The sequence below is a fragment of the Dermacentor silvarum genome, chromosome 2, assembly GCF_013339745.2.
Source record: "Dermacentor silvarum isolate Dsil-2018 chromosome 2, BIME_Dsil_1.4, whole genome shotgun sequence".
NCBI classification, from domain to species: Eukaryota; Metazoa; Arthropoda; class Arachnida; order Ixodida; family Ixodidae; genus Dermacentor; species Dermacentor silvarum.
Window position 1 is genome coordinate 174090987 of NC_051155.1, and position 26869 is coordinate 174117855.

The 26869-nt window shown below is 47.9% G+C and overlaps 1 protein-coding gene and 12 non-coding genes across 13 annotated transcripts in view; 12 read left to right on the plus strand and 1 right to left on the minus strand.

Moving 5' to 3' along the window:
- Positions 1 to 430: 430 nt before the first annotated feature.
- Positions 431 to 502, plus strand: Trnah-gug (transfer RNA histidin (anticodon GUG)). Its single transcript has one exon. It is a non-coding gene; the product is annotated as a tRNA-His (tRNA).
- Positions 503 to 641: 139 nt separating this feature from the next.
- Trnah-gug (transfer RNA histidin (anticodon GUG)) lies at positions 642 to 713 on the plus strand. Its single transcript has one exon. It is a non-coding gene; the product is annotated as a tRNA-His (tRNA).
- A 138-nt stretch (positions 714 to 851) lies between these two features.
- On the plus strand, positions 852 to 923 carry Trnah-gug (transfer RNA histidin (anticodon GUG)). Its single transcript has one exon. It is a non-coding gene; the product is annotated as a tRNA-His (tRNA).
- A 138-nt stretch (positions 924 to 1061) lies between these two features.
- On the plus strand, positions 1062 to 1133 carry Trnah-gug (transfer RNA histidin (anticodon GUG)). Its single transcript has one exon. It is a non-coding gene; the product is annotated as a tRNA-His (tRNA).
- A 2865-nt stretch (positions 1134 to 3998) lies between these two features.
- The window catches only part of LOC119440572 (collagen alpha-1(VII) chain), a 267441-nt gene continuing 244570 nt past the window's right edge, over positions 3999 to 26869 (minus strand). The window contains exon 5 of the mRNA XM_049662970.1: positions 3999 to 4013. Coding sequence (XP_049518927.1) covers positions 3999 to 4013 — 15 coding nt within the window. The remainder of the gene's footprint in view (positions 4014 to 26869) is intronic.
- On the plus strand, positions 12140 to 12211 carry Trnah-gug (transfer RNA histidin (anticodon GUG)). Its single transcript has one exon. It is a non-coding gene; the product is annotated as a tRNA-His (tRNA).
- Positions 12349 to 12420, plus strand: Trnah-gug (transfer RNA histidin (anticodon GUG)). Its single transcript has one exon. It is a non-coding gene; the product is annotated as a tRNA-His (tRNA).
- Trnah-gug (transfer RNA histidin (anticodon GUG)) lies at positions 12558 to 12629 on the plus strand. Its single transcript has one exon. It is a non-coding gene; the product is annotated as a tRNA-His (tRNA).
- Trnar-ucg (transfer RNA arginine (anticodon UCG)) lies at positions 17709 to 17781 on the plus strand. Its single transcript has one exon. It is a non-coding gene; the product is annotated as a tRNA-Arg (tRNA).
- Trnar-ucg (transfer RNA arginine (anticodon UCG)) lies at positions 17853 to 17925 on the plus strand. Its single transcript has one exon. It is a non-coding gene; the product is annotated as a tRNA-Arg (tRNA).
- On the plus strand, positions 17997 to 18069 carry Trnar-ucg (transfer RNA arginine (anticodon UCG)). Its single transcript has one exon. It is a non-coding gene; the product is annotated as a tRNA-Arg (tRNA).
- On the plus strand, positions 18141 to 18213 carry Trnar-ucg (transfer RNA arginine (anticodon UCG)). Its single transcript has one exon. It is a non-coding gene; the product is annotated as a tRNA-Arg (tRNA).
- Trnar-ucg (transfer RNA arginine (anticodon UCG)) lies at positions 18285 to 18357 on the plus strand. Its single transcript has one exon. It is a non-coding gene; the product is annotated as a tRNA-Arg (tRNA).

A 26869-nucleotide genomic window follows, 5' to 3' on the forward strand; every position in this document is an offset into this window, starting at 1 on the left:
TAAGGGTCTGCCTAAACCAGAGCCAAGCATAAAGCCAGAAGAAATTATCTGGTATTTCTTTCCTGCATTAAAATCTTCTGTCAATGGCTGCACACAAAGAAGTCGCGATCTTTCCCGACGACTCTTCGCAAACCATTGGGAGTCAATTGACTCATGCAGAAAGGTTGACTCTTATTTTGTGACTCTACACACGCAAAAGGGGGTCTTAGCCCAGAAAAAGAGAGTCACGTTGCTGTGACTCACTTTTGACCCTTTTTTTTCTTAGAGTGTGCCTGATCCACCACAATGAATGTCTGTATTGGATGAACTGGTGTCACTGAAAAGATTTTAGTGCTGTGTTGGCCAAAGTGTGGCTGGCACGTTTTATCATTTGTAACATTTGATTTTGTACGTCGACGACGGCAATAAAGAAAAAAAAAACCTTCGGTGTGCCGTGATCGTATAGTGGTTAGTACCTTGCGTTGTGGCCGCAATAACCCAGGTTCGAATCCTGGTCACGGCAGTATTTTTTTTTCTTTTATTTATATCCAGGTAAACGAAAGCGCCTCTCGGCACTCGTCACGCAGCTTGCAGTAGTAACACAACTGGTTTCGCAGTGAGAACAAGATGTGCTATTTCTTCCGCCTCCCGTCCTTCGGTGTGCCGTGATCGTATAGTGGTTAGTACCTTGCGTTGTGGCCGCAATAACCCAGGTTCGAATCCTGGTCACGGCAGTATTTTTTTTCTTTTATTTATATCCAGGTAAACGAAAGCGCCTCTCGGCACTCGTCACGCAGCTTGCAGTAGTAACACAACCGGTTTCGCAGTGAGAACAAGATGTGCTATTTCTTCCGCCTCCCGTCCTTCGGTGTGCCGTGATCGTATAGTGGTTAGTACCTTGCGTTGTGGCCGCAATAACCCAGGTTCGAATCCTGGTCACGGCAGAATTTTTTTTTCTTTTATTTATATCCAGGTAAACGAAAGCGCCTCTCGGCACTCGTCATGCAGCTTGCAGTAGTAACGCAACGGTTTCGCAGTGAGAACAAGATGTGCTATTTCTTCCGCCTCCCGTCCTTCTGTGTGCCGTGATCGTATAGTGGTTAGTACCTTGCGTTGTGGCCGCAATAACCCAGGTTCGAATCCTGGTCACGGCAGTATTTTTTTTCTTTTATTTATATCCAGGTAAACGAAAGCGCCTCTCGGCACTCGTCATGCAGCTTGCAGTAGTAACGCAACGGTTTCGCAGTGAGAACAAGATGTGCTATTTCTTCCGCCTCCCGTCCTTCTGTGTGCCGTGCCACTTCCGGACGTCGAGGCGAACGGACGTGCCATCATGTGCTCCGAAGGAGCGGTCTCAGCGGCCCATCTTGGCCGCGGAAACAGGAACATTCATGAAGACAACCAGGATTATCAAGTGATGCTGCCCCATCTGCCAAAAGGTCGGATTGTTCTTAATACAGGTTTTTTGCATGGTGATATCCGTGCTCGGCCGTACAGAGTCGAAGACTTCCGGGACGCCCTGGCCAGCCTGGAAATGCTCCCCGAGGTTGTGGCCTTGGGAGCTTTCCAGATGAATCATGTGTGGGCCGTAACACTGAAGAGCTCCGAAGCCGTCAAGAAGTTGTTAAGATCTGCAACAATTACGGTCAAGAGCAGGCGCTGTCTAGTCGTTGACCCGAACAACCAGGACCTACGCCTTAAAATGCACTGGGTGCTCTATAATGTCAACGAAGAAGACATACGTGAGGCTCTAGCGCCGTACGGTGAAGTTACGGAAGTTTCCCGAGAGCGCTGGCGTGCACAGGGCGTCACAGACAAGGGCTCCACAACACGTCTGCTTAACCTCAAGTTGAAGCCGGGCGTTACAAGTGATGATATCCCGCATCAGCTTCGAGTCGCGGGAGAGCCAGCTTTATTAGTGGTGCCTGGAAGGCCACCACTTTGCTTGCGCTGCCAAGGAAAAGGCCACGTTCGCCGGGAGTGCCGGGTGCCCCGATGCTCGCGTTGCAGGCGTTTTGGCCATGATGAAAGCCAGTGCACGCCTACATACGCAAACGTCACAGGGCCGTTGAAGAATCCAGATTCCTCGGAGCTTGTCATGGACGAGGCGGAGGCTGAGGAAGCGGCAGCCGCTGAAAGTGAGAAGGTTAAACCGCAAGTAATGCCCACAGCACCCGCCCCCTTGCAGCTGGCCGTGATGTCCGTACCATTCGAGCAGCCGGCACCGCAAGAAAAGCAGTCTGACCCGGAAAAGGACAGGCTGCACCTGTCAAAAGAAGCCAAGGAAGACTCAGCTGCAGCGACTGACTCCAACGCGCTGAGCGCAATGGAGACAGATGCGACTACGTCGTCGAGTAAGCGGGCGCACATCGAGACAGTGAAACTTGACGACCCGAATGGTGGCCTGAATGCCGAGGAGCCGCCTGCTAAAGCGGCACTGGGCCGACGGCCGTCATTCAGGCCGAAGCCGAACATTCCCCCAGACAAACATGTTGCAGACACGACGCTGAAGTAGGCGCCGGGGTCTGCGCTTTTTGGGTGCCAGCACATCAAGGTGCGAAAGACTTTCACGCGCATGGACGGCTTCGGGGAGCGGAGACATCAAGCTTGTGTTGCAGAAGGTGCAAGCGTGTCAGAAAGAATTCTGGAAGGACTGGCGCAACCCGGTGAACTGTCTGCCATGCGGTCGCGCACAGAGGTGAGCGTCGTGCGACCCGTTCGCTCCTCACAAAATATGCACGATAAAACTGGGCAGCCGCTACGAGTAGCTACACTGAATGTAAGGGGTTTAGCAGCCCGGAGAAGGCAGTATCAAGTGAGCCGACTATTTTTAGAAAATGAGTTGGATCTTGTCGCAGTGCAAGAAACCAAAATCGAAAGTGAGGAGCATACGGACTGCATGGTGGAAACCTTTCGAACGCGCTACAATGTTTGTATTTGTCATGCTGTGGGAACATCCGGTGGATGCGCGATCTTCATCCGCAATAACCTTGGCATTTCGGATGTGAGCATTGTTGTTTCTGAAGCAGGGCGATTGCTAATTGTTGACTTTTATTTTTCCGGCCAGCCTTGGAGAGTGATATGTGTTTATGCACCTAATAACGAGAACGATCGCGTAGCCTTTTTCGGAAAAATCCAGCGTTACTTGAAGTGTTTGAAGCGTATTGTTATGCTTGGCGATTTCAATTGTGTTTTGATGGCTGAAGACAGAGCTAAGAATGTGTCTGGCCGCGATAAAAGTGCAAATGTACTGCAGGCGTTAATGCACGAAAATGATTTGGACGACATGGGATGGCTTCTTTCGAATGGAAATCGGCCCGTGTTCACGGACTTCCAGCGCGGAAGTAGCGCGCGGCTCGACAGAGTGTATGCCTCGGTTGACTTTGTGAACATGTGCACTAATTATGAAGTAAAACATGTCTCTTTTAGTGATCACAGCCTTGTTATGGTCACACTCGGTGGCAAGAAAAGGAAAACGCAATTCAGCTGGGAGTTATGGAAGTTCAATGTAAGACTACTCGATGACGAATTGTTTAATGGAAAAGTAAAAGGAAAAATTGAAAGCATGACCCGCACAGCAGCAAAGTCACGTGCGGCTGAATGGGACCATTTCAAGAACGAAGTCAAGCTGATAGCGATCGAGAGGGGAACATTGCTCAGCCATAAAGAAAAAGAAAAAAACAAAAGAATTGCAATGCCAGCTTGATTTTATGATCAGCATGGGAACAGCAAATCCCGGGAAATTCTGTAAAGAAATCCGTGAAGTTAAGGGTCAGCTCGAGGCTCTCGACGTTGAAAAGTATCGATCAGCAGTAGTAAGGGCGCGAGTTGAAAAGCTCTGGATGGGGGAAACTCCCAATAAGCGCGCATTGTGCGACGAAAGGAGATATGCAACACAAAATGAAATCCGAGAGATAAGGTATCAAAACAATATTACCAGTGACATTAACGAAATTGAACGAGCATTTGTTGAGCACTATCAGAACCTAATAGGTGAAAAAAGAAGCGGGAGCTCTCCGCTAGAGCCGGAGATTCTTGATTTATGCCAAGGTTAGATGAAGATACTCGAGCGCTTTTGGAGCAACCCATTAGCGTAGATGAAATCAAACATGCGATCACCGAACTAACGTTGGGGAAAACACCTGGGCCAGACGGCCTTGGTGCCGCGTTCTACAAAGCTTACGCCGATGATTTGGCACCCATTTTGCATGCAGTAATCACAGAGGCGTTCGAAACGAAAGAAATGCCGCTTTCTTTCCGCGCCGCTCACGTAGTACTGATTCCGAAATCTGACGACCGTACTAAGCTGCTATCTGTGGGGGCGTATCGTCCGATAACGCTCACAAACACGGACTACAAAGTTTACACAAAAGTGTTGGCAAAGCGACTGCAGAGTGTCATCAAACTTCTTGTTGGACCACACCAGACATGTGGCATAAAAGGACGCTCTATCTGTACAAATGTGCATGTAGCCCGCAGTATTCTCGAGTGTTGTGATATTTTTGGCGATCGAGTAGCTATGTTGCAGCTCGACTTAGCAAAAGCATTTGACCGTGTGTCGCATGAAGTTCTTTTCAGCATTCTTGAACATGCAAACATAGGCACTGTGATACTCGATGGTTTAAAAATGGTGTACAGTGACTGTAATATAAACATTGTGGTGAACAAGAAACTAACTGATAGTATTAAGATCAGATCATCAGTAAGGCAAGGTTGTCCATTGTCCCCTTTGCTCTTTGCAATTTACTTAGAGCCATTCTGTTTATCTCTAATAAGCAATAAAAGGATTAATGGCTATAAGCTTGAATCGTCACATGTTAAAGTACTTGCATATGCTGACGATGTGGCAATATTTTGTACGGATAGGGAAAGTGTGCAGGAGGCAATAAGCGAGACTCATAGATTTTGCAGACAAACCGGCTGCGAGATCAATTGGGACAAGAGTATCGGCTTTTGGCATGGAAGCTGGGATGTCACGCCGGCTGTCTTCGCAAATTTACAGTGGACTGTGTCTCCTTCGAAATATCTGGGTGTGCCTCTTGAGCACTACAATAGCACTACACAATACTGCGAAGAAGAGACGTCGCGTCTAAAAGAGAAAACCGGAGGATGGCAAGGTCGCGATTTATCGATGTTTGCAAGAGCAACTGTTTGTAATTTATTTTAACACGAAAGTGTTTTATGCCGGGGTCCACCAAGACTTCACTGACGTATTTCCGTCACGGAAATACGTCATAGAACATAATACAAAGAAAGAAACCAGAAGAAAAAGTTCCACAAACATGCAAAATTTGTAAATCGAACCCACGACCTCTCGGTCCGTGACGATAGACCGCCGAGCGTTTAACCCATTGCGCCACAAACGCATTTGCAGAGAGCTACACAGACGCACCTTTGATATATCTAACACTCCTCCGTGTACACGCGCTCTTGCTCGGGGCGGTGCCGCCGCCTACGAGCAGAAAAGAGAAGTACTGCATTATGACACTAACGCGCACCGACAGTGAACGCTTTGGTGGTCTCAGCACTACAACGCCTCGATGCCAGCATTCGAAGGGACGCTGGCATCAAGAAGCACTACCAACGCCACCTAGGTGGCGTTCACCGTACTCAGCACAGCGGAGCGTGGCCTCCGCAATTAGCTCTGAAAATGTTTCTGAAGTTGATCGCGGAGGCTGCAATTACGACGCGCTGTACGCGCTGATTTGACTCGGTGACGATTCAGTTACGTGCTTTGTCTTGCGCGTTGTATTAGTGTGTCAGTTACGTGCTTCGTCTTTCGCGTTGTGCTAGCGTGTGCAGCGTAGTGCAGCTTCCATATGCACGACGGTTGCTCATGGTCATCGACGTTGGTAGTCGTGATGGAGGAGACGTGCCACCAGGCGTCAGCGTGGGTGCATCAACGCCTAAGGGCGCTTTAGCCACAAAACACCAATAGACATTATATATCAATGTGCAATAAACATTACACTACTTCTGTGAAGACACGTTTCACTTTCGTGTTCTATACCGATTCCTATATAAGAGGGATCAACCACATTTTTTTAATTGCCAAAGTGTGGTATGTTCTCCAATTTTTGTCCATGACACGTGTGAACGTACAGAAAATTCACAGAGTTTTTGCTGTTTTTATTTGGGGTTCCACTTGGGAGAGGGTCAGTCGAACACACTTGTTTCGTCCTGTTCGAGATGGGGGACTTGGATTGTCGCATTTGTTCTTACGACAGATTGTTTCTCGTTTTGTCTTCTTGCGTGACCAAAGTGATTTATTTTTGCGTACGATGCTTCAGGTTCGCTTGAAGGATGTTCTTCCTGAAATTATTGTGTCTAGTGCAACGCCTGTAAACTGTGGGGTTAAAGGCTACGTGCGGGAGGTAGCAACTTCCTTCCGAATACTAAAAGCTCGATTTTCAATGCAATATCTGAGCACAGTGACAAGAAACTTTACAAAGATTTAGTTGAAGTTATGCTGCCAGTGCCTATGTACAGAATGAAATACTATGGAAGTCCTGGGCAAGATGTGTTAAAAAGAGTTAAAAGGATGCCAGTGAGAGCAAATGCAAAATCTTTTTTCTTCAAGTTGCATACATCTACCCTTCCTGTGAAAACATGATTGGCCGAGAAAGGAATATTCGTGCCCTGGACGACGAACTGTGTAATCTGTAAGAAACCCGAGACCATTGAGCACGCATTTATTGAGTGCTGGGATGCCATATTTTACTGGGACATCTTGCAAAGAACGCTTAAAAAGGAACTGCCGATAACACCGCAGGGTATACGCTTCCTGCCGGTAGACAGTGATCAAGAGTTCCCATATGATATGATTATGCTCTTAGGCCTCCATAGTCTTTGGAAAACACGGATGGCGGTAACGCACGCTGATGTAAACCTGCGGTCAACCCGAGAAAATTTTATTGAAAGTATTGTTTTCATACGTGAAATATTTCGTGTACAGACGGAACCGCCTGATTGGTTGGATGTCCTTGATGAATTGGTGAAGTTCAAAGAATTTTAGCTTGCTACGGTGGCCCAAGTAGGCCAGCGTACTTTTACATGTGTATGTGTATCTGTGTGTGTGAATAAAACAAGGTTCATAAATAAAAAAAAAACCTTCTGTGTGCCGTGATCGTATAGTGGTTAGTACCTTGCGTTGTGGCCGCAATAACCCAGGTTCGAATCCTGTTCACGGCAGTATTTTTTTTCTTTTATTTATATCCAGGTAAACGAAAGCGCCTCTCGGCACTCGTCATGCAGCTTGCAGTAGTAACGCAACGGTTTCGCAGTGAGAACAAGATGTGGTATTTCTTCCGCCTCCCGTCCATCGGTGTGCCGTCATTCTGCTTCCGGCAGCCGAGCTGTACGGACGTGTGAATCATGGGCTCCGAAGGAGCAGCTTTTGCGACGACCAGCCGCGGTAACAGGCTTAACGATAACGAGGAAGCGAGCTATCAGTTTATTTTGCCACCTCTGCCCAAGGGACGTGTTGTAAAGAACACCGTGTTTTTACATGGCGACGTGCGAGCAAGGCCCTACAGGGTCGAAGATTTCCGAGACGCGCTCGTCCCGACTGGATTGCTACCGGAAGTCGTGGCCCTTGGCGCCTACCAGATCAATCATGTTTGGGCGGTCACCTTCTCCAACGACGAGGCGGCGAAGAAACTGGTGGCAACTCAACGTGAAAGGGCGTCGCTGCGTAGTCGTCGACCCTCAAGACCAACAGGTACGCTTTCGCCTTCATTGGTTGCTGTACTGGGTGGAAGACGAAGATGTAAAGACAGCGCTGGCAGCCTTTGGCAAGGTCGTTGAAGTGACGCGAGAACGATGGCGCGTCAAAGGCGTCGGAGATAAGGATTCAACGTCTCGAACTGTTCTTCTGAAACTGAAGAGCGGAGTGAAAGTAGACGACCTTCCGCACCAAATCCGAGTTGCAGGTGAACTGCCCCTTGTCGTGGTGCCTGGACGGCCGATGCAGTGCCTACGATGCAAGGGTGTCGGGCATGTCCGTCGCGAGTGCAAGGTGCCGCGATGCTCGCGATGCCGTAATTTTGGCCACACTGAAGATCAGTGTGCACGCACGTACGCTACAGCCGTGGAGCCACCTGCAAGCGAAGACACCGCAGAGATGAGGATGGATGCTGCTGAAGCCGTGACGCCGCCAAAGGGGCGGGCGACCAGGAGAGCGCCAACAATGTGGAGGCGACAACAAAAACAGAGGGAGGTACGGAAGGAGTACTTGCTACTGCCCAAAAGAAAGACGAGCCATCAGGTCCTCGTGAAGAACTGGAGAAAGGCAGTGAAAACTGCCTTGTATCCAATGATACCGCGTACGTGGCAGAAGGTGGTGACCCGGCCCCAGACAGCGACGCTATGGATGTGAGCGGCAACACTCCCTTCAACAGGCCGCCAGACGCCACCGACGGCAAAGCAATTCCTAAGAATCACGCCGACGGGCCGCCTGCAAAGTCAACTATGATAAGAAGGAGCAGCTTCAAGCCCTGTCCAAACATCTCTCGGCACAGGAAGGAGGGCGACAAGCCACCACCGACTACGGACCATGCCAGACCACCGGACGGTCCCGGGGGCGTCTAGCCGCTGGCTAGAAGTTGCGGTGAGCACGGTGCTCCGCGCCTTTCTCTCTTTCCCGTAGTAGCAATGGCAACCAACCCGACGCTTAGCTTGGGCACGCTAAATGTGAGAGGTCTGGCCGCCAAGCGTAAACAAAGCCAAGTGTACCGGATGATGGTGGACCAAGACCTCGATGTTCTAGCCGTGCAGGAGACAAAAGTCGAAGGGGAGGAGGAGACCCGGGGCATGGTGTTAAGATTTACGCCTTCGTATTACGCGGTAGTGAGCCATGCCAAAGGAGCGTCGGCAGGTGTTATTTTATTTATTAAGAAGCTGCCCGGGCTATTCATCGAAAATTATTTTTCGTGCCCTTCTGGCAGACTAGTGTATTGCGACTTTGCTGTTGGTGATGATTCTTGGCGGGTGATATGTATATATGCACCCAATATATGCGATGAACGCAAGAAGTTTTTTTCAGCGTTAAAGGCGCGCATAGAAAGGTAATTATTATGGGAGATTTTAATTGTGTACTCAGCGATCGAGATGGAACAGGCAAGAGAACAAATGATTAAAGCTGTCATGTCCTCACTGAACTATTAGCCGAGTGTGACTTGGACGACGTGGCTGATTGCCTAGTAGGAACACGCCAGCTTCAATACACGCACTTCCAAGGCAATAGTCACGCTCGTCTTGACAGGATATACGTGACACTAGACGTTATACCCATATGTCGAAGCTATGATGTCATACCTGTTTCATTCACCGACCACTGTTTGGTCAAGACATGCGTTGGACGCAAAGGAAAACGCAACACTTTCACGTGGGAAATGTGGAAAATGAATTCCAAATGGTTAAAGGACGAGTCTTTTCTAAGCAATGTACAGGAACATTTGAAGGATGTAGAAAACAACAAAGCGGCGCAAATCAGTGAAAAATGGGAAATTTTTAAACAACGAATCAAGTTAACCGCCATCGACCGTTCCTGTAAAATAAAGTATGAAGAAAGAACTAAGGGCAGTGTTGGAAAAATTAACTGCCTTAGAGTGCAGCCAGCCAGGCGCATACAAAGACGATTTACGCAGCATCAAAGCGAAATTGGAGCTAAGGGATGAAGAGCGATATCGAGGAGTGATTATACGCGCAAGGGCAGAGGCACTGACAGCAGATGAGACGCCAACTAAACGCGCGCTCGGTATGGAGAAAACGCATAAGCGGCGCAATCACATAGATACTATTGAAGTAGATAGTAACGAAATAACCGACGGTGAGGATATAGCACAAGCGTTTTTCGAGCACTTCGAAGAACTTTTTGCATCGAGAACAGTTGACGTAGACGCATTTAGAGCTGCGTTTTTGGGGCGTATGCCGTAACTCAGCGACGAGACGAAGAACAGGCTCGAGGCACCGATATCAACTCATGAAGTTGAAAAAGCAATTGAAGATTTAAAAGCCGGAAAATCACCTGGTCCGGATGGCCTTTGTGCCGCTTTTTATAAACAGTTTAAATCAGAACTATCGCCTCTACTCGCTGACGTGTTTAACAAAGCGCATGAAGTAAACGCATTGCCACATTCGGTCAAGCGCACACTGTACTTATCCCTAAGACTGACCAGCCTGCGAAACTGAAATTTGTAACGTCGTACAGACCAATATCACTTACCAACAGTGATTACAAAATATTCATGAAGATAATCGCAGACAGGTTACAAACAGTAATGGAAACCATAGTAGGTCGGCACCAAACATGCGGAATCAAAGGACGAAGCATTAACACGAACGTACACATAATGAGATCGATTTTGGAATGTTGTGATGCCTTAAGGGCGCGAGTTGCGATTCTTCAACTTAATTTCGAGAAAGCTTTTGACTGTGTTGCTCACAGTATTTTATTTGCCATTCTTAAGCATATAAATGTCGGGTCCATAATTACTGACGGGGTAGCCATGGCGTACCGGGACGGCACTACTAAGCTTATAATTAACAAGACTTTGGGGGCCCCCATCAGCATTCAACGTTCTGTGCGCCAAGGCTGCCCAGCCAGCCCACTTTTATTCTGTATTTATTTAGAGAGTTTGTGTTTGGCAGTCATTGAGAACAAATGTATCCATGGGTTTACGATGCAAGCGTCAGAAGTCAAACTCCTGGCCTATGCTGAAGACGTAGCCGTGTGTTGCAAAGACAAGGAGAGCATTTTACAGGCGATAAATGTTGTGAAAAACTTCGGTGAAATCACTGGTAGTAGAGTAAACTGGAGCAAGTGCCTCGGTATTTGGCATGGAGAATGGCCTGAGGCTCCTGCTATATTTGCGAATGTCAAGTGGTCAACAACACCAGTAAGGTACTTAGGCGCACCACTCGAAGCTTACAGAGTGACCAATACTGGCAGTGCCACCTTAAAAGTGCTAAAGAGAAGGCTGAGGCGTGGAAAGCCAAATACCTTTCAGTATTTGCCAGGGCTACTGTATGCAACTTGTTTTTCGTCGCTAAGCTATGGTATGTCATGCAATTCATTTTCTGTAACAGGGCCAATGTGCAAAAATTCCACAGAGTCTTTGCAGTGTTTGTGTGGGGTTCCGGATGAGAGAGCTGTTCTGGCAACAATTTGTTCAGACGGGTGAAAGATGGAGGATTAGGGCTGGCCCACCTGTTTGTGAGGCAACTAGTAGGACGTTTTATTTTCTTTCGGAACAACGATGATCCTTTTTTGCAAGCAGTCTGTAGAGTTAGACTCGCGCACTTGTTGCCAGAGTTGATTGTATGCTCCCAAGGTGTGCCAGCGGCAGTGTTTGGTTTCTACAGGGAAATTGTATTCAGGTGTTCGTTTCCTTGCTGTAAGGTATTCGAAAGAATATTTGTTTAAGGTCTCAAGGAAAAAGCTGCGCAACGATATAATGGACAGCCTTTTTCCCCCGCCTCTGTACAGAGCCATATACAGTCGAGGCCCAGGCCAGAATGTTTTTAAACGCGTCAAACGAATGCAGGTACCGCCAGGTATGAAAAGTTTCTTTTTCAAACTACACACAGGTACACTTTCAGTTGCAACGTTCCTAGAAGAAAGAGGCTTTTACATGCCATGGGGCTGACAATGTATAATTTGCAAACAACCTGAAACCATAGACCATGTTTTCTTACACTGCTGGGAAGGAGTATACTTCTGGGATGTTTTACAGCGCACAATAAAGAAAGAATTTCCTCTTGACCCACATGGCATCAGATTTTTGCCGATAGATGACGATGACGGAACACCTTTTGATCAGATTATGCTGACCGGCCTCTACTGTATATGGCGCTCCCGCATGGCAGGCTTCTATTGCGATCCCGATAGAAGACCAGCCCGTGTGTATTTCCGGGAACAAATAAGTCGTTTTCTTGATGTAGTTGCAACACAAGAGTGTCCTCCACCTTGGATGGCCAGGATGGAACCACTAGCCAATCTTAAGGAATTCTGAACAAAGCCTGTTACAATATGACAGGCTGCATGTGCTTATTATTTATTTTTAACGGATGAGAAGGCCATCTGTGTATGTACATGTGTTAGTTATGTTGGTATTCCTCTGTACCGCTGCTTACCGGCAATAAAAAAAAACATTGGTGTGCCGTGATCGTATAGTGGTTAGTACTTTGCGTTGTGGCCGCAATAACCCAGGTTCGAATCCTGGTCACGGCAGTACTTTTTTTCTTTTATTTATATCCAGGTAAACGAAAGCACCTCTCGGCACACGTCACGCAGCTTGCAGTAGTAACGCAACTGTTTCGCAGTGAGAACAACATGTGCTATTTCTTCCGCCTCCCGTCCTTCGGTCTGCCGTGATCGTATAGTGGTTAGTACCTTGCGTTGTGGCCGCAATAACCCAGGTTCGAATCCTGGTCGCGGCAGTATTTTTTTCTTTTATTTATATCCAGGTAAACGAAAGCGCCTCTCGGCACTCGTCACGCAGCTTGCAGTAGTAATACAACCAGTTTCGCAGTGAGAACAAGATGTGCTATTTCTTCCGCCTCCCGTCCTTCGGAGTGCCGTGATCGTATAGTGGTTAGTACCTTGCGTTGTGGCCGCAATAACCCAGGTTCGAATCCTGGTCACGGCAGTATTTTTTTTTCTTTTATTTATATCCAGGTAAACGAAAGCGCCTCTCGGCACTCGTCATGCAGCTTGCAGTAGTAACACAACCGGTTTCGCAGTGAGAACAAGATGTGCTATTTCTTCCGCCTCCCGTCCTTCGGTGTGCCGTGGATTCCACTTCCGGCCGCGAAAGCCTACGGACGTGGTTATCATGTGCTCCGATGGGGCGGTGTTTGCGGCTATGAACAGCCGCGGTAACAGGAATACTCCAGCTGAACATGAGGATAACGAGGTCATCCTACCGACTTTGCCCACAGGTCGTACAGTTTTGAATACCATATTTTTACATGCTGACGTGCGTGCAAGGCCTTATCGAGTTGAAGAATTCCGGGATACGTTGGACCATCTGGCACTGTTCCCTGAGGTGATAGCCTTAGGGGCGTATCAGATGAGCCATGTGTGGGCCGTCACCTTCAAGAACGCTGAAGGCGTCAAGAAAGCCCTGGCTATAGGTGAAATGAAAGTGAAAGGTCGCCGCTGTATAGTGGTAGACCCGACGAATCAAGACCTGCGCCTGAAGTTGCATTGGCTGTTGTTCAACGTTCCCGATGAAGATGTACGCGCTGCACTTGCAATGTTCGGGACTGTAACGGACGTCGCGAAAGAAAAGTGGCGAGTGTATGGCATCCAGGAGAAAACCACGACCACGCGGACGGTGAGCATCAAGCTTCATGCAGGCGTCAAGGTCGATGACCTCCCACACCAGCTTCGTGTCGGTGGAGAATTGGCGCTGCTAATTGCTCCGGGAAGAGCACCAGTGTGTTTGCGGTGTCACACCGCGGGGCATATACGGCGAGACTGCCGTGTCCCTCGCTGCGCACGGTGCCGCCGTTTTGGCCACGACGAGAGCTCGTGTGTGAAGACATACGCAAGTGTAACAAGCCCAATGGGAAAAACGGACGTCACAGAGCTCGTCATGGACGAAGCTGACGCGGAAGAAGCTGCAGGAACGTCGCGATAAGTGAACCAAAAGGAGATACGACCCATAGACACGCCCTTGTATCCACAAGATAATGGAAAGCGAGGAGACCGGTGCACTGTAGAAGAGACCGACGTAAGGGACGTGCCTGCAATAATCAGTGTAGGCACTGAAGAGGGCGAACCTTCAACAGAGCCAGCTAGTCAGTTCACGAGTAGCATGGACGTCACGGAGGAAGACAGCAGAGACGCAGTCAGCAAACGCGGACGCGAAGCTGCAACAGACGACTCGGACGGACAAGACGTCGCTGGCGCTGGGGAACCGCCAACGAAAACGGTGGTGACTCGGCGTTCATCATTGAAGCCAAAGCCCAACATTCCACCAGACAGAAAAGCGGTGCTGAAACCGCCAACGTAGCCGCGAGCTCTGGCGCCCAGCGGCTTCTTTGGGACTATGACGATGCTCATGAACGATCAAAAAAGGGTAGTGAATGGAGCCTTCGGCAACGCGACCCAAGCCGAAGCTCGAGGAGCGCAGACGTCGGGAACAGGTTGGCTTGTCGCTAATGAGCCGCGGATGTTTTGTTGTGCCTTTGCTCGAGAGGTATGCACCATGGCGTACATATTTTAATCTATGGCGATAAATTCGAGCACAGCACTACGCATTGCGACTATCAATGTCTGAGGTTTAAATGCTAGAAAGAAGCAGTACCAGCTGAGTCGCCTTTTCTTGGAGAACGACTTAGACGTAGTTGCAGTGCAAGAAACAAAAATAGATAGCGAGGAACAAACTGACCGCATGGTGCTGCCTTTCCGAGCTAGGTACGATGTTTGTGTTGCCCACGCATTCGGCACATCAGGTGGATGTGCTATTTTCATTAGAAACAGTTTAGGAATAGTTGTTGAGAATGTGTTTGTGTGCCAGAGTGGTAGATTTGTTATAGCCGATTTTTCAATGTCAGATTCTGGTTGGCGAATAATCTGCGTATATGCCCCTAATGCCGAAAATGAACGAGACGTGTTTTTTGAACGGCTGAAGCAGTACTTGATGTGCGAGAGACAAATAATTATGCTTGGAGATTTTAATTGTGTTTGCTCAGTGGCTGAATCGTGTCAAAAATGTTCCAGTTAAGGAAAAGAGTGCCTCGCGCTTGATCGCAATGGTACAAGAGCATAATTTAGAAGATATAGGACAGGTGTTGTCTAATGGTACCCGGCCAGTTTTTACACACTATCAGCGTGCTAGCCACGCGAGACTGGATAGGATATATGTTTCATTGCAGTTAGTACCAGCATGCCACAGTTATATCGTTAAACATGTGTCATTCAGTGACCATTGTTTGGTGTTAGTCACATTTGGGACGCGCAAAGAGGACTTCACGCTTTAATTGGAAGATGTGGCTATTTAATGACAAGCTGCTACATAATGAATCGTTCGTTGAGTGCGTAAAGGAAAAGTTCGGACAGCTATTGGCAAGGCATGATGACGTGATAGAGTTGTGGGAGCTTTTTAAAGAAGAAATAAAGATTTGTGCAATAGAAAAGCTAGTGTGATGAAGTACGAAGAAAGAAAAAGGAGAAAGAAATACAGCAAGAACTGGACTTTATGTACCGAGTAGAGGCCGATAAACCTGGTACGTTCGCAAAGCAGATCAATGAACTTAAGAGTCAACTGGAGCTTATCGACGAAGATAAGTACAGAGGAGCGGTGATCCGAGCAAGGGCGGACAAGCTATGGCTCGGCGAAACGCCCACGAAGCGAGCCTTTGCAGACGAAAAGGCTCACGCAAGGCAAAACGTAATTCGGAAAATAAGTTATAAGAATGAAGTCACCGACGAACAAGCTAAAATACACAGAGCGTTCCTCGAGCACTATAGCGAACTATTTCGAAGAAGTAACGATGTCCCGGAAGAATTCGAACGCGAGTTCCTGGCCAACATGGCAAAACTAGATGACGTAGACCGTGAATATCTGGAAGAACCGATCAGCCAAAAAGAAGTTGAAGATGCCATTGAGGATTTAGCTCGGGGGAAGTCTCCTGGACCTGATGGGTTGGGAGCGGCTTTCTATAAGGCCTTCAGAAAAGATGTGAGCCTCATTTTATTTTTGGTATTTAGTGAGGCGTATAGGCGAAAATATGCACCCCCGTCATTTGGGCGGTCGCATATAGTACTCATTCCCAAGACGGAAGACTCAGAAAAATTGCTGTCAGTTGGGTCTTACCGCCCAATAGCGCTGACTAACGTTGATTATAAAATCTTTACTAAGATCTTGGCAAAGAGGTTACAGCGAGTTATAACACGAATTGTAGGACCGCATCAGACGTGCGGAATCAAAGGAAGATCAATCTACACAAATATTCACATTGCTAGAACCATTCTGGAATGCTGTGATGCGTGGGGTGAACATGTAGCATTGCTTCAACTTGATCTGCAAAAGGCGTTTGATCGTGTATCACATAACGTTCTTTTTTCAGTTCTTCAGTATGTAAATGTTGGCTCGGTGCTCTTCGATGGAGTAAAGATGTGCTATGCTAATTGTACCGCTAACCTTATAATAAATAAGGAAGTAGGCGACAGCTTTCACGTACGCTCAAGTGTGCGCCAGGGATGCCCTTTAAGTCCTCTACTATTTGCGTTGTACCTCGAGCCATTCTGCAGAAAGATTCTTTACAACAACAGTATTGTAGGTCTTCGTTTACAGTCAACGGAAGTAAAGCTGCTTACATACGCGGATGATATTGCTTTGTTTTGTAGCGATAAAGAAAGTGTCGCGACCGCGGTAAAGGACGCTTTATCTTTTTGTAAAATGACTGGTAGCGTGATAAACTTTGATAAGTGTTTAGGGGTGTGGCATGGAACATGGCAAAGCACTTCACCCATCTTTTTGAATGTGAAGTGGACCGTTGCGCCGACAAAGTATCTAGGGGTGCCGCTTGAGCACTATAAAGAGGCGGGGCAATTCTGGGAAAATGAAACAATGAAGGTGCAAGAAAAAGCAGTTAAATGGGGTGGTCGTAGTCTTTCGATGTTTGCCCGCGCGACGGTCTGCAACCTGTTTGCCGTTGCCAAAGTGTGCTATGTATTGCAAGCATTGTGTATGACTAGAGTTCACGTGCAACGTTTGCATCGGGTGCTGGCAGTGTACGTATGGGGATCCAATTGGGAGCGAACGAGTCGAACAAACTTATTTCGATCTGTCAAAACAGGGGGGCTTGGACTGGCGCATCTGTTCTTGAAGCAGATAGTGTGTCGTTTTGCCTTTTAAGAGACCAAAAAGACCCTTTCCTGGTTAGAGTGATGCAACTGAGACTAGGTACGGCCCTTCCTGAATTCATTGTATCTAGCAGTGTTAACAGTGGCCCTATGAGTGGATATTTGAAAGAAGTGATATGGGCATTCCGGTTTCTGAAGGTGCGCTTCTCAATGGAGTACCTCAGCCACGTTCCCAAAAAACGTCTCTATAAAGATCTAATTGACGTGGTATTGCCAGTGCCGCTGTATAGATCGATGTTCAGTGTGGGTAGTGAAAGAAACGTCCTAAAAAGGGTAAACGTATGCCTGTCAGGCCATCGGCAAAGTCTTTCTTTTTTCAGCTGCATTCCAATACACTACCTGTAAAACCGTGGCTTCAGGAAAGAGGTATTTTTATCCCCTGGTCTGTGGATTGTTTACTATGCCACAAGGAAGAGACAATTGAACACGTATTCATAGACTGCTGGGACGCCGTTTTCCACTGGGACGTCATGCAGCGAACTATAAAGAAAGACTTGCCCATAACACCCTATGGCATCCGTTTTCTCCCGACGGAAAATGAAGGAGGAGTGCCATACGACATGTTTATGCTATTAGGGTTGCACAGCCTGTGGCGCACCCGAATGGCTGTTAGACACGCTGACATAAATGTTCGAAGTACTCGTGAATATTTTATTGAAAGTGTCTGTTACATAAAAGAAGTGTTCGATGCGCAAAACGAAAAGCCAGAATGGATTAGTGTGTTAAACGAGATTGCGAACCTTAGGCGGTTTTAAAATCTCGTGCACACCAAAGACTGGTGGGCACTTTTACCAATTGTGAAGTGTCGAAATTCTGTCTGTATTTTGCAAAAGGCAATAAAGAAAAAAAAGTCCGCGTGGCCTAATGGATAAGGCGTCTGACTTCGGATCAGAAGACTGCAGGTTGAAGTCCTGTCGCGGACGTTGGTTTGAAAATTTTTATTTACTGCTTGCCGAACACACATTTAACGAAGGTGGCGCAAAATGTCCTATGTGTCCGCGTGGCCTAATGGATAAGGCGTCTGACTTCGGATCAGAAGACTGCCGGTTCGAGTCCTGTCGCGGACGTTGGTTTGAAAATTTTTATTTACTGCTTGCCGAACACGCATTTAACGAAGGTGGCGCAAAATGCCCTATATGTCCGCGTGGCCTAATGGATAAGGCGTCTGACTTCGGATCAGAAGACTGCCGGTTCGAGTCCTGTCGCGGACGTTGGTTTGAAAATTTTTATTTACTGCTTGCCGAACACGCATTTAACGAAGGTGGCGCAAAATGTCCTATGTGTCCGCGTGGCCTAATGGATAAGGCGTCTGACTTCGGATCAGAAGACTGCAGGTTCGAGTCCTGTCGCGGACGTTGGTTTGAAAATTTTTATTTACTGCTTGCCGAACACACATTTAACGAAGGTGGCGCAAAATGTCCTATGTGTCCGCGTGGCCTAATGGATAAGGCGTCTGACTTCGGATCAGAAGACTGCCGGTTCGAGTCCTGTCGCGGATTTTTATTTACTGCTTGCCGAACACGCATTTAACTGAGGTGGCGCAAAATTTCCTGTGTCCGCGTGGCCTAATGGAGGATTCCACTTCCGGACGTCGAGGCGAACGGACGTGCCATCATGTGCTCCGAAGGAGCGGTCTCAGCGGCCCATCTTGGCCGCGGAAACAGGAACATTCATGAAGACAACCAGGATTATCAAGTGATGCTGCCCCATCTGCCAAAAGGTCGGATTGTTCTTAATACAGTTTTTTTGCATGGTGATATCCGTGCTCGGCCGTACAGAGTCGAAGACTTCCGGGATGCCCTGGCCAGCCTGGAAATGCTCCCCGAGGTTGTCGCCTTGGGAGCTTTCCAGATGAATCATGTGTGGGCCGTAACACTGAAGAGCTCAGAAGCAGTCAAGAAGTTGTTAAGATCTGCAACAATTACTGTCAAGAGCAGGCGCTGTCTAGTCGTTGACCCGAACAACCAGGACCTACGCCTTAAAATGCACTGGGTGCTCTATAATGTCAACGAAGAAGACATACGTGAGGCTCTAGCGCCGTACGGTGAAGTTACGGAAGTTTCCCGAGAGCGCTGGCGTGCACAGGGCGCCACAGACAAGGGCTTCACAACGCGTCTGGTGAACCTCAAGTTGAAGCCGGGCGTTACAAGTGAAGATATCCCGCATCAGCTTCGAGTCGCGGGAGAGCCAGCTTTATTAGTGGTGCCTGGAAGGCCACCACTTTGCTTGCGCTGCCAAGGAAAAGGCCACGTTCGCCGGGAGTGCCGGGTGCCCCGATGCTCGCGTTGCAGGCGTTTTGGCCATGATGAAAGTCAGTGCACGCCTACATACGCAAACGTCACAGGGCCGTTGAAGAATCCAGATTCCTCTGAGCTTGTCATGGACGAGGCGGAGGCTGAGGACGCGGCAGCCGCTGAAAGTGAGAAGGTTAAACCGCAAGTAACGCCCACAGCACCCGCCCTCTTGCAGCTGGCCGTGATGTCCGTACCATGCGAGCAGCCGGGACCGCAAGAAAAGCAGTCTGACCCGGAAAAGGACAGGCTGCACCTGTCAAAAGAAGCCAAGGAAGACTCAGCTGCAGCGACTGACTCCAACGCGCTGAGCGCAATGGAGACAGATGTGACTACGTCGTCGAGTAAGCGGGCGCACATCGAGACAGTGAAACTTGACGACCCGAATGGTGGCCTGAATGCCGAGGAGCCGCCTGCTAAAGCGGCACTGGGCCGACGGCCGTCATTCAGGCCGAAGCCGAACATTCCCCCAGACAAACATGTTGCAGACACGACGCCGAAGTAGGCGCCGGGGTCTGCGCTTTTTGGGTGCCAGCACATCAAGCTGCGAAAGACTTTCACGCGCATGGACGGCTTCGGGGAGCGGAGACATCAAGCTTGTGTTGCAGAAGGTGCAAGCGTGTCAGAAAGAATTCTGCAAGGACTGGCCCAACCCGGTGAACTGTCTGCCGTGCGGTCGCGCACAGAGGTGAGCGTCGTGCGACCCGTTCGCTCCTCACAAAATATGCACGATAAAACTGGGCAGCCGCTACGAGTAGCTACACTGAATGTAAGGGGTTTAGCTGCCCGGAGAAGGCAGTACCAAGTGAGCCGACTATTTTTAGAAAATGAGTTGGATCTTGTCGCAGTGCAAGAAACTAAAATCGAAAGTGAGGAGCAGACGGACTGCATGGTGGAAACCTTTCGAACGCGCTACAATGTTTGTATTTGTCATGCTGTGGGAACATCCGGTGGATGCGCGATCTTCATCCGCAATAAGCTTGACATTTCGGATGTGAGCATTGTTGTTTCTGAAGCAGGACGATTGCTAATTGTTGACTTTTATTTTTCCGGCCAGCCTTGGAGAGTGATATGTGTTTATGCACCTAATAACGAGAACGATCGCGTAGACTTTTTCGGAAAAATCGAGCGTTACTTGAAGTGTTTGAAGCGTATTGTCATGCTTGGCGATTTCAATTGTGTTTTGATGGCCGAAGACAGAGCTAAGAATGTGTCTGGCCGCGATAAAAGTGCAAATGAACTGCAGGCGTTAATCCACGAAAATGATTTGGGCGATCGGGGACGGCTTACTTCGAATGTAAATCGGCCCGTCTTCACGCACTTCCAGCGCGGAAGTAGCGCGCGGCTCGACAGAGTGTATGCCTCGGTTGACTTTGTGAACATGTGCACTAATTATGAAGTAAAACATGTCTCTTTTAGTGATCACAGCCTTGTTATGGTCACACTCGGTGGCAAGAAAAGGAAAACGCAATTCAGCTGGCAGTTATGGAAGTTCAATGTAAGACTACTCGACGACGAATTGTTTAATGAAAAAGTAAAAGGAAAAATTGAATGCATGACCCGCACAGCAGCAAAGTCACGTGCGGCTGAATGGGACCATTTCAAGAACGAAGTCAAGCTGATAGCGATCGAGAGGGGAACATTGCTCAGTCATAAAGAAAAAGAAAAAACAAGAGAATTGCAATGCCAGCTTGATTTTATGATCAGCATGGGAACAGCGAATCCCGGGAAATTCTGTAAAGAAATCCGTGAAGTTAAGGGTCAGCTCGAGGCTCTCGACGTTGAAAAATATCGATCAGCAGTAGTAAGGGCGCGAGCTGAAAAGCTCTGGATGGGGGAAACTCCCAATAAGCGCGCATTGTGCGACGAAAGGAGATATGCAACACAAAATGAAATCCGAGAGATAAGGTATCAAAACAATATTACCAGTGACATTAACGAAATTGAACGAGCATTTGTTGAGCACTATCAGAACCTAATAGGTGAAAAAAGAAGCGGGAGCTCTCCGCTAGAGCCGGAGATCCTTGATTTAATGCCAAGGTTAGATGAAGATACTCGAGCGCTTTTGGAGCAACCCATTAGCGTAGATGAAATCAAACATGCGATCACCGAACTAACGTTGGGGAAAACACCTGGGCCAGACGGCCTCGGTGCCGCGTTCTACAAAGCTTACGCCGATGATTTGGCACCCATTTTGCATGCAGTAATCACAGAGGCGTTCGAAACGAAAGAAATGCCGCTTTCTTTCCGCGCCGCTCACGTAGTGCTGATTCCGAAATCTGACGACCGTACTAAGTTGCTATCTGTGGGGGCGTATCGTCCGATAACGCTCACAAACACGGACTACAAAGTTTACACAAAAGTGTTGGCAAAGCGACTGCAGAGTGTCATCAAACTTCTTGTTGGACCACACCAGACATGTGGCATAAAAGGACGCTCTATCTGTACAAATGTGCATGTAGCCCGCAGTATTCTCGAGTGTTGTGACATTTTTGGCGATCGAGTAGCTATGTTGCAGCTCGACTTAGCAAAAGCATTTGACCGTGTGTCGCATGAAGTTCTTTTCAGCATTCTTGAACATGCAAACATAGGCACTGTGATACTCGATGGTTTAAAGATGGTGTACAGTGACTGTATTATAAACATTGTGGTGAACAAGAAACTAACTGATAGTATTAAGATCAGATCATCAGTAAGGCAAGGTTGTCCATTGTCCCCTTTGCTCTTTGCAATTTACTTAGAGCCATTCTGTTTATCTCTAATAAGCAATAAAAGGATTAATGGCTATAAGCTTGAATCGTCACATGTTAAAGTGCTTGCTTATGCTGACGATGTGGCAATATTTTGTACGGATAGGGAAAGTGTGCAGGAGGCAATAAGCGAGACTCATAGATTTTGCAGACAAACCGGCTGCGAGATCAATTGGGACAAGAGTATCGGCTTTTGGCATGGAAGCTGGGATGTCACGCCAGCTGTCTTCGCAAATTTACAGTGGACTGTGTCTCCTTCGAAATATCTGGGTGTGCCTCTTGAGCACTACAATAGCACTGCACAATACTGGGAAGATGAGACGTCGCGTCTAAAAGAGAAAACCGGAGGATGGCAAGGTCGCGATTTATCGATGTTTGCAAGGGCAACTGTTTGTAATTTATTTTTAATTGCCAAAGTGTGGTATGTTCTCCAATTTTTGTCCATGACACGTGTGAACGTACAGAAAATTCACAGAGTGTTTGCTGTTTTTATTTGGGGTTCCACTTGGGAGAGGGTCAGTCGAACACACTTGTTTCGTCCTGTTCGAGATGGGGGACTTGGACTGTCGCATTTGTTCTTACGACAGATTGTTTCTCGTTTTGTCTTCTTGCGTGACCAAAGTGACTTATTTTTGCGTACGATGCTTCAGGTTCGCTTGAAGGATGTTCTTCCTGAAATTATTGTGTCTAGTGCAACGCCTGTAAACTGTGGGGTTAAAGGCTACGTGCGGGAGGTAGCAACTTCCTTCCGAATACTAAAAGCTCGATTTTCAATGCAATATCTGAGCACAGTGACAAGAAAGAAACTTTACAAAGATTTAGTTGAAGTTATGCTGCCAGTGCCTATGTACAGAATGAAATACTATGGAAGCCCTGGGCAAGATGTGTTAAAAAGAGTTAAAAGGATGCCAGTGAGAGCAAATGCAAAATCCTTTTTCTTCAAGTTGCATACATCTACCCTTCCTGTGAAAACATGGTTGGCCGAGAAAGGAATATTCGTGCCCTGGACGACAAACTGTGTAATCTGTAAGAAACCCGAGACCATTGAGCACGCATTTATTGAGTGCTGGGATGCCGTATTTTACTGGGACGTCTTGCAAAGAACGCTTAAAAAGGAACTGCCGATAACACCGCAGGGTATACGCTTCCTGCCGGTAGACAGTGATCAAAAGTTCCCATATGATATGATAATGCTCTTAGGCCTCCATAGTCTTTGGAAAACACGGATGGCGGTAACGCATGCTGATGTAAACCTGCGGTCAACGCGAGAAAATTTTGTTGAAAGTATTGTTTTCATACGTGAAATATTTCGTGTACAGACGGAACCGCCTGATTGGTTGGATGTCCTTGATGAATTGGTGAAGTTCAAAGAATTTTAGCTTGCTACGGTGGCCCAAGTAGGCCAGCGTACTTTTACATGTGTATGTGTATCTGTGTGTGTGAATAAAACAAGGTTCATAAATAAAAAAAAATAAAAAATAAAGAGCAGCCGCTCTGTGGCGCAATCGGCTAGCGCGTTCGGCTGTTAACCGAAAGGTTGGAGTTCGAGCCCTCCGGGGGCGAAGCTTCTCCTTTTGATGCCTTTTTGGTGTATTTATTCTGGTAGATTTTCTGTAGCAAGTGCGTGGTGGGGAGAGCGCCGAGAAGCGCCTCCGTGCGGGATTCCATTTCCGGCTTTCGAGCGATACGGTCACGGAATGTCGCGCTCCGTCGGCGCGTATCAGCGGCCCCAGCGGGTCGCGGGAACAGGTTTTTTGCTGCGTCTGAAGATTACCGAGTTATTCTGCCGAACCTGCCAACAGGAAAATTGTGCTAAACACAGTGTTTATGCATGCTGACGTTACTGCTAGACCCTACAGAGTGGAAGACTTCAGGGACACATTGCTTCATCTTGTGTGCTGGCCGACGTTATCACGTTAGGGGCGTACCAGATGAACCACGTCTGGGCTATCACCCTCAAGGACGCTGCGGCTACGGAGAAACTACTTGCTGCGAAGGACGTGAAGGTAAAGAACACAAGTGCCTGATAGTCGACCCTAATGACCGAGGTATTCGCTTCAAGATTCACTGCTGCTCCACGGTGTTGCTGACGAGGATGTGCGTGCCGCGCTATCGCCGTACGGGAAGGTGGTCGACGTGTCAAGGGAGAAGTGGCGTGCGCATGGCGTTCTCGACAAGGGCTCTACGACCCGTACGGTTACCTTGAAGTTGGGGCGGGTTTCAAGATCGACGACATACCGCACCAAATCAAGGTGGCCGGTGAACCTGCGCTAATTGTTGTACCAGGCAGGGCCCCACTTTGCCTCCGTTGCAATCTAGTGGGCATATACGCAGAGACTGCCAGGTGCCACGTTGTGCGCTTTGCCGACGGTATGGCCATGAGGACTCCCAATGTGCGAAAAGCTACGCAAGTGCTGCAGGATCCTTGAGGGGTGATGACATGTCAGAGCACCTCATGGACGAAGCTGATGCCGAAGAAACGGCGGGAGTCAAACCTCAAGCATCGAGGCGTCTTCTGGGCCGACCACGGTAGACGGGGCAGACAACAGCAAGTCTTCCGAAGAAGAGTTCCCACCCCTCTCCCAAGGTACGGATGTGAAAGCTGAGCCTAACAAGAACACCGAGGACGCTACCGAAGATGCCGAGGCGGACAAGTCCGCGTGTATGGACGTCACAGAAGCACCAAGCTCTGGTGTGGGCAAAGCGGGCTCACGAGGATACCAACGAGACAACGGCGAACACCGACGGCGAAGGGCAACCACCAACCAAGGCGGCTATCATTCGGCGGCCCTCACTGAGACCTCGACCGAACGTGGCCACCGGTAAAAGTGTGGCGGCAACGCTGCCTACAGCGCCAACGTAGCGTAAGATCTGCCATGGCACGACGCCCTGGCATGCGGCTTTTTGCTGAGAGTACCACCACGATTCCCAGCCTTTCTTCATAGTCACTATGGCTTCTATTCCTAAATCGCTACGTATCGCGACGATTAACGTCCGAGGGCTTGCGTCTAAACGAAAAAACAGAGTCAGCTGCACCGATTGGTGACCGAGTTTGACCTCGACATTGTGGCGGTACGGGAAACTAAAGTTGATGGTGAAGTAGAGACTGGGAACATGGTTCGACGTTTTACGTTGTCTTATGACGCTGTGGTTAGCCATGCTGTAGGGACGTCAGCAGGTTGTTGCCTTCTTTTGCGCCAGAGCTTTGGCTTATCAATACAAGCGACATTAAGTTGTGACTCAGGGAGGCTCATCATCTGCGATTTTCTTTTTGCCGCTAAGGAGTGGCGTATGATTGTGTTGTGATGCACCTAACAATGCGGAAGAGAGGCGAACCTTTTTCGAGCGTGTTAATCAATACTGTGACTGCCAGAAACTTGTCATTATTGCGGGTGATTTCAACTGTGTGCTTGCTTCTGCAGCAGATAAACTAGCAGACGAGATTTTAATGACATAAGCACTGTTATTCTTAGAGAAATTGTGAATGATGGTGGTATGGAAGATGTAGGGCAATGTTTGGAAGGTACGCGAACCGTCCAATTTACTCATTTTCAAGGATCGAGTCATGCCCGATTGGATAGGATATATGCGTCTTTGGATATTATACCTTTGTGTCAACAGTATCATGTTACGCCAGTCTCCTTTAGTGATCACTGCTTAGTTTATTTTACTATAGCAAGTCGAGAAGACTCAAGGAATAATTTTAATTGGCAGTTATGGAAACTGAATTGTAAGCTGATGAATGACGATGTTTTTGTGAAGCAAGTAACTGATTTATTAAAAAACTCAAGGAAAACAACAAAATTCCTTGGGGAGAAAGATGGGAATTATTAAAGAATCAGGTTAAAATAAAAGCACTGGAACGTTCAAGTGCAGTAGCTAGAGAAGCAAGGTTTCAAGAAAAAACACTACGCACGAACCTTCAACTGCTACTTAATCAAGAATCGCTCAGACGGGTGAATATATGGACGATATACGAGTGGTGAAGCGCAAGCTGGAGCTTATCGATACCGAACGGTACCGTGGTGCCTTAATACGCGCAAGAGCTGAAAGGCTGATAAGCGGAGAATCGCCGACGAAAAGAGCGTTGGGGGCGGAAAAGTGGCATGCGCGAAGGCAGCAAATAGTAGAATTTGAACGTGCAGGTGTGATCACTAAGGATACTGACGAAATGTTAGAACGTTTTCGGAGTACTATCGTGCGTTGTTTGCTCGCAGCGTAGTTGATATCGACCTTTTCAAACGTGAGTTAGTTTGCTTGATGACACGGTTGGACGATGTGACAAGAGAAGCTTTGGAGCAGCCCATCACAAATGAAGAGGTGGATTTTGCGATAGAAAACATAAACTTAGGGAAATCGCCGGGTCCAGACGGCCTTGGTGCAGCGTTTTATAAAACATTTAAGGGAACAGTCTCTCCAATTCTAACGCGTATTTATAACGAAGCTTACGAGCTTAAGTCGCTACCTCATCTTTGTTACTGCGCATACGATTCTTATACCTAAATCTGATGATACAGTAAAATTACGAAATGTAACTGCCTATCGACCCATTAGCTTGACAAACAGTGATTATAAAATCTTCATGAAAGTGTTAGCTAAGAGATTACAAACTGTTATCTCGGAAATTGTAGGGAAGCATCAGACATGCGGCATTAAAGGGCGCTCCATCACTACGAACACTCACGTGGCACGTTCTATTCTGGAATGTTGTGATGTTACGGGTGCTGGAGTAACCATGCTACAGATAGACTTCGAGAAGGCGTTTGATAGGGTTCCCCATGACGCTCTCTTGTGTGTACTAGACCATGTAAATGTAGGCCATGTTATTAGAGAAGGCGTCGCGATGCGTAAGCTCGTGCACGACGCAGTTAATAGTGATAAAGTGGTTGGTGAGCGCCATACCAGTGCTACAATCTCTGCGCCAGGGGTGCCCATATCAGCATTGCGTTTTGTTTGTACATCGAACCTTT